The sequence below is a fragment of the Indicator indicator genome, chromosome 6, assembly GCF_027791375.1.
Source record: "Indicator indicator isolate 239-I01 chromosome 6, UM_Iind_1.1, whole genome shotgun sequence".
Lineage (NCBI taxonomy): Eukaryota > Metazoa > Chordata > Aves > Piciformes > Indicatoridae > Indicator > Indicator indicator.
This window is the reverse complement of record NC_072015.1, coordinates 29,538,875-29,551,190: the sequence shown is the minus strand read 5'-3', so window position 1 is coordinate 29,551,190 and position 12,316 is coordinate 29,538,875. Positions and strand designations below refer to the sequence as shown.

The window sequence follows — 12,316 nt, the reverse complement described above, 5'->3', positions numbered from 1 at the left end:
GACCTTTAAAGGTCATCTAGTCCACCCCCCCTGCAGTCAGCAGGGACATCTGCAACTTACCGCAGGTTGCTCAGAGCCCCAGACAGCCTGACCTGGAATGGTCCCAGGGATGGGGCATCTACCACTGCTCTGCACAACCTGGGCCAGTGTCTCTCCACCCTCATGGTAAAACATTTCTTCTTTCTATCTTGCCTAAATCTTCCCTTTTTCAGTTTAAGACCATCACCACTTGTCCTGTCACAACAGTCCTTCCTAAAAAGATTGTCCCCAGATTTGTTACAGACCCCTTTAACTACTGAAAGGCTGCCGTAAGTTCTCCCTAGAGCCTTTTCTTCTCCAGGCTGGACAACTCCAACTCTCTCAGCCTGTCCTCACAGCAGAGGGGTTCCAGCTCTCTGATCATTCTTGTGGCCTCCTTGGGACCTGCTCCAGCAGATCCATGTCTTTAGTTTAAAAAAAAAAAAATCTTTAATACTTTTTCTGGTTACTACTGGAGAACTGCATTGCAAGTGCATTGAGGCACCATGGAGTGCAGGGCAAAATGTGCCTGTTAAGTTGTTCTGTTCATTGTATTTGCTGGTATTTTATTGCACAACACATGCAGAAAGTGACAATGGTAAAAATATAATCTTAAGTAATATAACAGACACAAAAAAATTCTTATTTCTTATTTTCTTATGCAAAATATTTTTCCCTTTAACTTGTAAAGGAGAATATGCTTCTGGGCTGCAGCAGGAGGTAAGCTTGCCAGTAGGGATTTGCTGCAGTGAGATTTAGTCCATTATAGCTGCATATGTCTGATGAAAACAGCTTTGGGAAAAGGAAGTTTTTACTAGATGGATCCCCTATCTTCTCAACTTTGACTTCAGCACCTGGAGACTGTAAGTTTTTCAGTAATCACAGAACCATAGAATTGTTTTGGCTGGAAGAGATCTTTAAGGTCATCAAGTCCAATCGTCACTACCTTGGCCATTAAACCATGTCCTGAAGTGCCATGTCTACATGTTTCTTGAACACCTCCAGAGACAGTGACTCCACCACCTTCCTGGGCAGCCTGTTCCAGTGCCTGACCACTCTTTCACTAAAGAAATTTTTCCTAATATCCAACCTAAACCTCTTCTGGCACAATTGCAGTCAATTTCCTCTCATTCTCTCACCTCATACTAGAGAGAATAGATAACCCCCACCTCACTACAGCCTCCTTTTAGGATGCACATTCGTGCTTTCCAGCCTTGTATCAGAAAGCAGGTGGGTGGGATGACACATGAGAGACAGGATAAAGGGTGATGTTTTTCTTCTGATAGTTAAATCACCTTTAGAAATTAAACAAATTCTCTTCATCAGGCAGAGGGGATTCCATGGAGAGACTGCCTCCTTATGCACCTGCCAGGGAACACCCTGCATGCTGCACTCCAGAAGCATTCTTGGGTGCTAAATGAGGTCTTTTCTAGGGGGGATCCATACAATACTGCTTTCACAGGACTCTGCACAAGAAACCAATAACTATTTTTGCTGAAATGAAGCCTTTAATAAGCTTTTCCAGCAATCTGCTGTGGGTGACCCTGCTTTAGCAGGCAGGTCAGACAAGGACATCTCCTGGGGTTCCTTCTAACCATGCTGGGGTTCTGTAATTCTGTGCTTTCCTGATACAAGGTGAAAGAACTCTAACTCAGCATTAAATTTAGTGAAATGAATATCTTTCTGCTAGTTTCTTTTTGCTTAAACTCTGCTCCTTACACCATGTGAAAAGCCCAGTTTTCTGTGAATTTTACTGCTTTGTACTGTACCCATTCCTGTTCTCCCAGCTGCCTTTGACACTCCCACCAGAATACAGATAACATTTGGTGTGATTAGGCAGGAGCTACCTACATACTTCTTAATTAACCACTATGTACATACGGGTGGGCCAGCTGGCTTTCTGCAGAGTTTATCATGTTGGCTTTTGCCTTCCTTTCCCTCACTTCAGCTGTTCTTCAGTGTCTCACTCTTACAATCATCCACCAGCTTTTCTTATTCCTTTCATAGATTCATAGAATGGTTTGGGTTTGAAAGAACCTCAAAGATCATCTAGTTCCAACCCAGCTGCCATGGGCAGGGACACCCTCCCACTAGACCAGGTTGCCCATGGCCTCATCCAACCTGGCTTTGAACACCTCGAGGGAGAGGGGATTGAGCAACCTCTCTCACTGTAAAGAACTTCTACCATGCTAACTGTAAAGAATTCTTTTCTAATGTCCAGTCTAAATATGCCCTCCTCAAGCTTAATCCATTCCCTCTTATCCTGTCACTATAAGCCCTTGTAAAAAGTCCTTTCCTGGCTTTCTTGTAGGCTCCCTTCAGGTACTAGAAGGCTGCTGTGAAATGTCCCCAGAGCCTTGTTTTCTCCAGGCTGAACAGCCCAAACTCTCATAGCCTGTTCCCATAGGTGAGGTGCTCCAGCCTTCTGATCATCTTTGTGGTCCTCCTCTGGACCCACTTCAGCAGTTCAATGTACTACTTATACTGCAGACACCAAAACTGGACCAAAGCTCTTAATAGCTTTGAGATCAAGACATTACCAGTCGTTTCTAAGTCAATTTGGGAGAGAGAAAGTCTTGGGAGTGGGAGGAAGGAGATCCTGAGAGGACATCTACATCAGAGTCTTAGTTTGACTCAGGAATACATCTTGAGAATGACCATACAGCTTTCTTCTCACTGTAGTTTAGTTTGCTCTATGCAGTGGTTTCAGAGCTGGATTCCTTCTGTTGTAAGCCAAGAGATGTGTTCAGGAATGCGCTGAATGTGCTCCAGCTTCTAACGTGTGTTTAATCCATGGGACTGCACTAGAATTAATTCAAAGCAAAACTGCCAAGTGTGGCTCATGTAAATTCCGGATTTGTGTTACCAGCTGTTTGACACTCCAGATCTACTCTTGATATGTCTGTTCTACTTGCCAATGTAGATGTAGCCTTTGCTGTCATTTCCATGAGTTTAATTTTAGCAAAACATTCTGAAGCACTCCTGTCAAATATTTATAGCAAAGATTTTGTACAGTTGATTCACTGTTTCCCAGTCTGGAGTAAATCCCTGTTGGAAGAGGAAGATATTTTTCTTCTGCAGCTGATACATGAAATTCAGAAGAACAGAGGTAGTTGAGAAGATTGCCCTATCCTAGATCCTCCCTATCCTAGATACTCTGCTTTTTAAATGCACATACATTCTGGAGCTCAAAGATAAATGCAATATCTTGGAAATTAACCTATTACTACTAACGTTATCATAAGAATTCAGTGTTGTGCCTCACTGATTTGCTCGAAGAGCGGTCAGCTAACCGTCAAGATCTACTAAGCATGATGTAACCTTTTGCTGTATGGGTTGTAAGGAAGACATGCAGGGTTAAGAAAGTTATAAGAAGGGAGACAATTAGTTTGAGAACCACAGCTAGTGAATGCTTAATTTTCATAAGATTTATCACAGAATCACAGAGTGGTAGGAGTTGGAAGGAACCTCTGGAGATCATCTTGTCCAACTCTCCTGCCAAAGCAGGATCACCCAGAGCAGCTTGCCCAGGATCATGTCCAGGCAGCTTTGGAATGTCTCCAGAGAAGGAGACTCCACAACCTCTCTAGACAGTCTGGTCCAGTGATCTGCCACCCTCACAGGAAAGAAGTTTTTTCTTATGGAACTTCCAGTTTGTGCCTATTGCCCCTTGCCCTATCATCGGGCACCACTGAGAAGAGTCTGACCCCATCCTCTTGACCCCCACCCTTCAGCTACTGCTAAGGTCCCCTCTCAGTCTACTTTTCTCCAGGCTCAACAGCTCTGGGTCTCTCAGCCTTTCCTCCTCAGATGCTCCAGTCCCCTCAGCATCTTGATATCTCTTTGCTGTATGCTCTCCAGTAATTCCATGTATCTCTTGAACTGGGGAGCCCAGAACTGGACACAACACTCCCAATGTGGCCTCACTAGGGCAAGAACCTCAATCTGCTGGTCATACTCTTCTTAATGCTCCAGGAGGTGAGGCCATTTGCCACCTTAGCTACAAGAGCACATTGGGTCATGCCGAACTTGTTCACCAGCACTACCAGGTCCTTCTCCACAGCAGCTGTCCAGCAGATCAACCCCTCACCTGCACCAGTGCAGGGGGTTATTCCTTCCTAGGTGCAGGACCCTACACTTGTTGTTGCTGAATTTCATGAGGTTCCCCTCTGCACAGCTCTCCAGCATGTCCAGGTCTCACTGAACAGGGTGGCCTGATGAGGTGTCAGTCACCTCTCCCAATTTTCTGTCATTTTACTATATGAAAAGTGGGAGTTTATTCAAATATTTGAAGCATTTCTGTCCTTTGGAGAAGTATTTCACACAGGGATTGTGAAATCTCCCCCTGGTCCATAAAACACTTCCTGGAAATACTGCCAGTGTCAATATGATGGTTGGGATGGTTCTGCTTTAAAAATTCAGTATGTGATACTCTGATTAGTGAACTTCCAAAACAATTTTCTCTTCAAAACATAGTTGGCTTAAGATCAAGAACTGAATGAATTCACATTTAATTTTGATCATGTGGTGAAGAAAATGGAAACATTCTGTGCCTTCTGTTTTCATTTACTTCTATCTGTATTCTTTGTGCCAGTTGTGTTATCTAAACATATTTTTAATTCCAATTTAGTTTGAAAGTGTTTGCATCATCCTCTTGCCCCTCTACAATACCTGTAGCTTGTAATGGATTTTTCTGTGTGTCTGCCATTAGGAAAAAAAAAAAAAAAACAACAAAAAACAACCAAAAAATCAAAACCCTATTTCTGTTTCAGTATCGAGTTCAGTAAGACTTGAAAGGACATACAGGGAGGCTGAGCACTGGGGAAGGAGGAACTCTTGGTCACATCATGTGGTTTAGCCCCTTCTGGTGAGGCAAACAAGAGGAGTGGAGCCAAGCCTAAGCCGATAAATTTTACTAAGCTCCTGAAGTTTGGCTGCTTACTGTCAGTACCAGAAGCGTGTAGGGAATGGCATACTGAGCAAAGCAAGAATGGAGGCAGTTTCGAAGGGTCAAGCGGCAGAAAAAAAGAGGGGAAGAAAGAAAACAGCAGCTTATGCAATGAGAAATATGTTGATTAAAATAATAAAAATAATTTTCACACCTTGATCTATTTTAAAGTATTTGTAATCATGATGATAAATGTAACTTAAGCTTGAAAGAGAGGATTTCAGAGTCTAACTGAGCTACTTGTGTTTTCTTTTTAAACTCATGAAATTATAGATACTGGCTGCTCTGCCAGTATCTGTGCACAGTGTAATCAGCACCATAGCAAAGATACTCATTGCTGCTTTTTAAGGTTAAGAAATGTTTTGTAAACTACAGGGAACTCCTCTTAGATGACTCTCTATTGCACCAATAATTTTTCTGCAACTGTTAAGAAAAAGCAAATCAAATGAAAAGGCAAACAACCCTGTGCTTTGTCCTTTAAAAATAAACAGTTACTCCCCAGATCAGTAGGGCTAAAGAAATCATAAAATCATAGAATCATTTAGTTTGGAAGAGACCTTCAAGATCAGTGAGTCCAACCATTAACCCAACTCTACAACGTCCACCAGTAAACCGTAGCCCCCAAGCACCACATCTACACAGCTTTCAAGCACATCCAGGGATGGTGACTCCATCACCTCCTTGGGCAGCCTGTTCTAATGCCTGACAACTCTTTCAGTGATTTTCTTTTTCTTTCCTAATGTCCAGCCTAAAACTTCTTTGGTACAGCTTGCGGCCATTCCCTCTTGCTCATCCATTCCTGCAGACTGACAGTCAGGGTCTGGAATTGTCCTGGATATTGTTGCTTCTGGGACATACCAGTGGCAGAAGATCAGATGACACTACAGAAATAAAGGGAATAACCTGTTGTTTCTTTTGTCTTGGGGAAGGGTGGGGCAGCAGGAATTTCATAATATTTTATCATCATAGTGGAGGCAAGATTCAGGTTGTTTTATGTGAGACAGTTTCTAATTAAACTCTTTCTGTTTTACATAAGTGGTTTGTGTTAAATAAATTTAAAACCCTCAGGTGTGAGTGAAAGGAAGGACAAGAGAAGACCTTAGTGCAGCATTTCCTGTTTTTCTGATAATAGGATTGAGCATTTTGAACTTTTCTTCTCCTGTTGTCCTTCCTCTCTTGTTCTGGAAGAAGAAAGTAGATGTTACTGTGTTGTATGCAATGGTATTAATCTTAGTCAAGAGTTTAGGTCTTGGGAGGGATGGATCGATGAGAGTTTGGGGTGTAGAGATTTCTCTAAATCTGAAATGTCTCTCAAGTCTGGTGTGCAAAACAGTTTTCTCAATCATCTGACAAAGAGAAAACACCAGTCCCTGTTGTCAGTGACCTGTGTCAAACCAAACCAGTGGCCCCAGTCCTGTAACAGCAAAAATTCACAACATGGTGATCTCAAAATCTTAACTGTAAAGCAATAATAGAAGTGTCAGACTTGCAGTGACATAAAATTACTACAAGACTCAGTAGGGCCATGATGACATAAATACTTGTAACATAGCACATTAGCTCAAAGAGATTCATTGAGCATCACCCACTGTAAAATGATGACAAATGCAGTTTTACTTTCCATGTGACCTTTCCTCTCAGGCACTCTTAGAGAAATAGTGACTCTTCATTCTGTGGAAGAGGCAAGTCAAACCTGTTTCATTATGTGAATCTGTAATGGCACTTGTTGATGGACCCTGGAGGTGAGACACCACAGTGCTCTTAGAGCTGTATGTACATATATATAGCAATGGTTTATGTAGTTTGCTATAGGGGAAACTAAGGTTTCTAGTTCCACATCTGACAGAATTTTCTTCTAACATTTATTCTGTTCCAACAAAAAAATAGCAAATCAGCAAGATTTGACCTTCTTTCCATGATACTTTGGGTAGGTAATTAAGCTAGAAGGCTTAATTTCTTTTCAGAGTGTTGCTAGAAATGATGTGCACCATCCCAGCCTTATTAACTATAAAATAAGTGATGTATTGAACCGATGACCCATCAAGCAACCAAAGAGATAAGTTAAAGAGTTGAAGCAGTTCAGCCTCATCACTGACTTGGTGATTTTCTGATGACACTGTCACTATTAGCAACCATGTTAGACCTTTATGGTTTTCACCCCAAGGATTGAGCTGCAAGTAAGTGGGATGCTTGAAGTCAGGTGTTGTTTGTCATCCCTTTTTAAGGTACTATTCAGCTCTGCTACCATCTGCAGTAACATTTGTCCTGACATGACACTGCAGTGTGTACATTTATATAATATCGTCTGTTTGTTTGTTTTTCAGGCGCACGATGACTCCACTGATACAAGTTACAGCTAGCTAAACAGCTATAAAATGCCCAAATTTGGGTCTACAAAAACAGTTCACGTTGCAAATTCTGACAGTGATAGCACCATGGTGGAAAAAACAACTGCAAGAAAGGTAATGGAGTGAAATCTATGTCCATTTAGTTGCAGTGAAGTGAAGAATATGTGCTTTGTCGTGGGTTTTTTGATGCTGTGATGGGAAGAAGTAAATGTGAATCTGTATTCTGATCCCTTGAGTGCAGAAAAAAACCTGTAGGTTTTACATGGTTTTAACAAAATTGAACTAGGAAACAGAATTTTTGCCTTTTATTCTGACTTGCAGCTTAATTGAAAAGGAAGCTGGATGTATTGGGTTCATTTGATGTAAATCAGTGCTTAGTTTCCATGTCTTACATCATATAAAGTCTTTTTACAGTCACAAGAACAATGGTACATATTTTATTTAATTTCATAGTGTCTGCAACATTCACATAAAACATTTCTGAAACACAGACCAGTGAACCAATATGAGTTTCTTGCATTCCTTTGTTACACTGGGGCTTGTCCCCTCCATTACGAGAACTTGAAAGCCAAATGCTGCAGGCAAGTAACTCCTGTACAAGGGAATCCACTTCAAAATTGGCACAATCCATTTTTGAGTGCTGGAAAATGAAGGAGTGGAGGAGCTCCAGAAACACTGTAGGGTGGTTTGTTGTTCAGAAGCATGAAGTATCCCTTAATTTTCAAACTGGAGCCTAGCTGTGAATAACCCTCTTTTCCATCTTGTCTGCTGAGTACACTTGCACAACAGACAAGAGTTTATCTGTAGTACTAATGAGTAGCAGAAGAATATTCTGCCTTGTGAGTGATGAGTTGTATATTGCCCTAAGGAGACAGAATCCCATTTATCTCCCAAAAGATACTAAAAACTCTCTTCTCTGGAAAAGGAGATTGTGTGTGTGTGGTCGTACTTACTATTTTATTGAAGTCTGTACTCCCTGTAAAATCTCTTAATGAATCGTTATAATACACAAAGAGATTAAAAAATAAAAGGAGAAGATCCAGCATCTCATTCTGTTTGTCTTCTGCAAACATTCATAGAAAACTTTGGATGTTTTAGTGTCTTTGCAGTTTGTTTTATGGGTCCCAGTAAAGTGAAGCAAAGGTAGCTGTTTCTGTTAGCTGTGATGAGCTACTTGGATAAGAAGAGGAAGATTAACAGAATAAAATGGGGAAAGGAAGTTGGCTTACTAGTGAAGAGATGAAAATGTAATTGGATTTTCCAGGGTTTTTTTTGTTCTGCTCCTTGTTTGAGACATTGTCAAGTTAACTGGGGTGTCATTCAGTACTGGGAAAGAGTGGGGAATGCCCAGGGCCTACAAGTAGCAGGAACAGGAAGGCTACTGCAGTGAAATTTATTGCTGTTAAGGAGTGCCTTTTTATTTACACACTTGTTAATAAGTAAAGATTTTTAGGTTGCTTAACCCCCCCCCAGAATATTGTCTAGCTCTAGAAACTCTGATTATCTTGACATTTAAAAAAATATTTTAACACAGGAGGACCTTGAAGGTATAATCAGCAGCTGATGGAAAATTTGATTTTTTTTTAATTTTTTTTTTGTAAATCTTGATTGTGCTCAGAATTTTAAACTTAAAAATCTGTAACACAAAGGTTAAAATTAATTTTCATCTTTTGTTCACTTTCATCAAAGCAAAAATGGTAGAATATGTCACTTTTTAAAGTTAGCCTTTATTTTCCCCCTCTTTCTTTGCTCAAGGTGTATGGTTTGAAACCCTTGAAGCACATTTGTAGGTGTGAGTGCGTGGAACTCAATTATCATATTTTTGTAGTGCAGATTATAGGCTTTCAGTTTAACATAGAAATTACTCTAGAATATGAGTTTAAATAAAAATAAAGCAATCAAAATAAAGAATTTACTTGCAGGGCCCCTTTTCCTCCTCTTCTTTCCACCTCTGGCTCCCCCTCACCTCCTCTATTTGTTGCTTGCTGCTGTTGTATTAAATGGAGCTAGTTTCCCAAGTGTCTGTTGAAGGAACTTAGCAGTGATCCTTGTGCCCACTTCAGCACTCACTGATTGTCTTGACACCTTCCTCTACAGTCATCTCCTGCCTCTGATCTTACTAACTGCTTCCTCTCTGCTAATAGCAGTAGCAATTACAACTTCTGGGCCATGTAACCCCCCAATAGCCTGCAATCTCTGCAAACTCAGGTCATCTTCTAGAGCAGATGTGTGGCTCTTTTGCCAGAACATTAAAGAAGATCTGAATTCATATGAAGATATGAATCACTCTTTCCAGGGATCAGAAGTGTGAGTGAACATGGTGTCATTTACCAAGAAGGCCAGTGGTACCCTGGGGTGCATTAAGAAGAGTGTGGCCAGCAGGTCAAGGGAGGTTCTCCTACCCCTCTACTCTGCCCTGGTGAGACCACATCTGGAGTATTGTGTCTGGTTCTGAGCTCCCCACTTGAAGAGGAACAGGTACATGCTAGAAATTGTCCAACAGAGGGCTACAAGGATGTTGAAGGGGCTGAAACATCTGTCTGATGAGGAAAGGCTGAGAGACCTTGGGGTTGTTCAGTCTGGAAAAGAGAAGATTGAGAGGAGATCTTATTAATGTTTATAAATATCCGAAGGGCGGGTGTGAAGAAGGTGGTGCCGGTCTCTTTTCAGTGGTCTCCTATGATAGAACAAGGGGCAATGGGTACAAACCAGAACACAGGAAGTTCCACCCTCAGCATGAGGAAAAACTTCTTTTCTGTAAACATGCTAGACTGCCAGAACAGACTGCCCGAGAGGTTATGGAATCTCCTTCTCTAGAGGCTTTCGGAACCTGTCTGGATGTGTTCCTGTGTGACCTCTCCTAGGTGATTCTGCTTTGGCAGAGATTTTGAACTTGATGGTCTTCAGAAGTCCCTTCCAGACCCTATCATTCTATGATTCTATGATTTGACCACGAGCAAATAGGGCAAATTTTTATTTCGTTTAGAAATTCATTTTTCATTTAATTTACTTCATCAGGACTAAATTAACATTCTATTTTTAATGGTCACATAAACCTCTTTCATTGTCATAGAGGTTCAGGTGATGGTTAGTCCTTATCAGGTGTCTCCAACAAGGAGATGTTTGCTCGTGAGACTGATCTGTCAGTACAGGAATTAGAAATAGGGACAAATATCAGGTTCTATCTTGCCTGGAATTTGAGATGAAGATGCCAGTGAAAGCAGGATTCCTTAGAATCCTTTGACCAAGGACACATAGGTACAGAATCACTATGTGAGCTAATTACACTGATACCAAAAAGGAAGTTGATAAACTACTTGCAGTGTTATGTTCAGTCTGGCTTTCTATTCCTTTTGGCACAAAGAATAATATGAGATTAGAGTAATGGAGAGTCTGTTCTCCCTAGTAACAAGTGACAAGACTAGAGGAAAGAGCCTCAGGTTGCACCAGGGGAGGGCTAGTTTGGACATGAGGACAAACTTCTTTCCCAAAGGGTTGTCAAGTCCTGGAACAGGTTGTCCAGGGCAGTGGTGGAGTCACCATCCCTGGAAGGATTTCAAAGCTATGTAGATGTGGTGCTGGTTTAGTAGTGACTTAGCAGTGCTGGGTAAATGGTTGGACTTGATGGTCTGAAAGGTCTCTTCCAACCAAGATGATTCTGTAAATGCACAGTAATGTTAAAGGACAGCACTCCCCTAAAAAGTCCACTTTCTTCTTCTGAAAATGCAAACTGTAATGGCTTAAATACATGGTATAAAACTATTCCAGTGGTTGGAAAGGACCTCTAGAGATCATCTAGTCCAAGCCCGCTGCCAAAGCAGGATCACCTGGGACAAGCCACACAGGAACACATCCAGGTGGATTTTCAAAGTCTCCAGAGGAGACTCCACAACCTCTTTGGGCAGCCTGTTCCAGTGCTCCTCATGTTGAGGTGAAACCTCCTGTGTCCTAGCTTGCACACGTTGTCCCTTGTCCTATCACTGGGGAAGAGCCTGATGCCTTCATCCTGACACCCACCCCTCAGGTATTTATAGACATTGATGAGATCCTCTCTCAGCCTTCTCTTGTGGAGACTATAAACACTCACAGGATTTGGTTTTCCTTTCATAGCTGAGGTAATTTTAGCTCTTCCTTGCTGTGCATGCTGCTGTTGGCTGAGGGATATAGTGAAGTTAGCACTATGAGAATTAATCTTTCATATTGGTCCAGCGGAAGTTAATGCTGCATCTGCTGTTCTAGGAACTAGTAAATAGCTGAGTGTTGAGGTCTGCAGAGAGCTCAGAAAAATCATTAGGAATAACATTCCTGTTAATAAGATGAGTTTATGTCATATATGCTTCAGGGTTCATGTATTTTATTTCAATTGCTTATCTTGGGAGCATAAAATAAATCAAAAAATAGATTAAGTGTGCACAGCAAACAGACATTTAATGTCTGCATGAGATATTTTACAACGTAAGGACATAACAAAACTTAAAATTTATCTGAATTTATACTTCAGAATGCACACAGGCAAGACTCAGGAAGCAAATGATAGATGTGTGGTCCAAAGGAGAAACACATTTGGACCTTGTAAGGAATTAAATGTCTTTGAAGAGTCCAACAATAGTGCCGAAAGCCATCTGAATACCATACAGAACGCACTTCAGTATGTAATTAGCTTTGATAGGCAGAAAAAGAACGCTTGTTCTCCCAGGGCTAAGTACAGCTGCTACATTCTGTGGCACTCTGTTGTCTCCTTTTGTCTGTTGTCATTGATTGTAGCTCTACCAGACAATAGAACTGGAGTGGATATCAAGCAATGGTCCAAACTGCTGTTTGTTAGCCTTCCAAGATACTTTCTGTTGAGCAGATGAAAAATGTGTTCTTCATCACAGAGGACAGAGAAAATTCTTCCTTGTTACTCTGTCCTCCTCAACATTAAATGTTGAGTTCATCCCATTTGCCCCAGAGTGTAAAATAGGCTGTACTCTGTTCTTGACAGATGTTTGCCAGACGTTTC

At 41.3% G+C, this 12,316-nt stretch overlaps 1 protein-coding gene across 3 annotated transcripts in view; it reads left to right on the top strand.

Moving 5' to 3' along the window:
- Window positions 1-12,316, top strand: part of ANKRD12 (ankyrin repeat domain 12) — a 58,670-nt gene that overhangs the window by 13,438 nt on the left and 32,916 nt on the right. For all 3 annotated transcript variants that reach the window (XR_008489123.1, XR_008489122.1, XM_054381872.1), the window contains exon 2: window positions 7,291-7,428. Coding sequence is in view for 1 of the 3 variants with exons in the window: in XM_054381872.1 (XP_054237847.1) it covers window positions 7,342-7,428 (87 nt within the window). In the remaining 2 variants the exon portion in view is untranslated. The remainder of the gene's footprint in view (window positions 1-7,290; window positions 7,429-12,316) is intronic.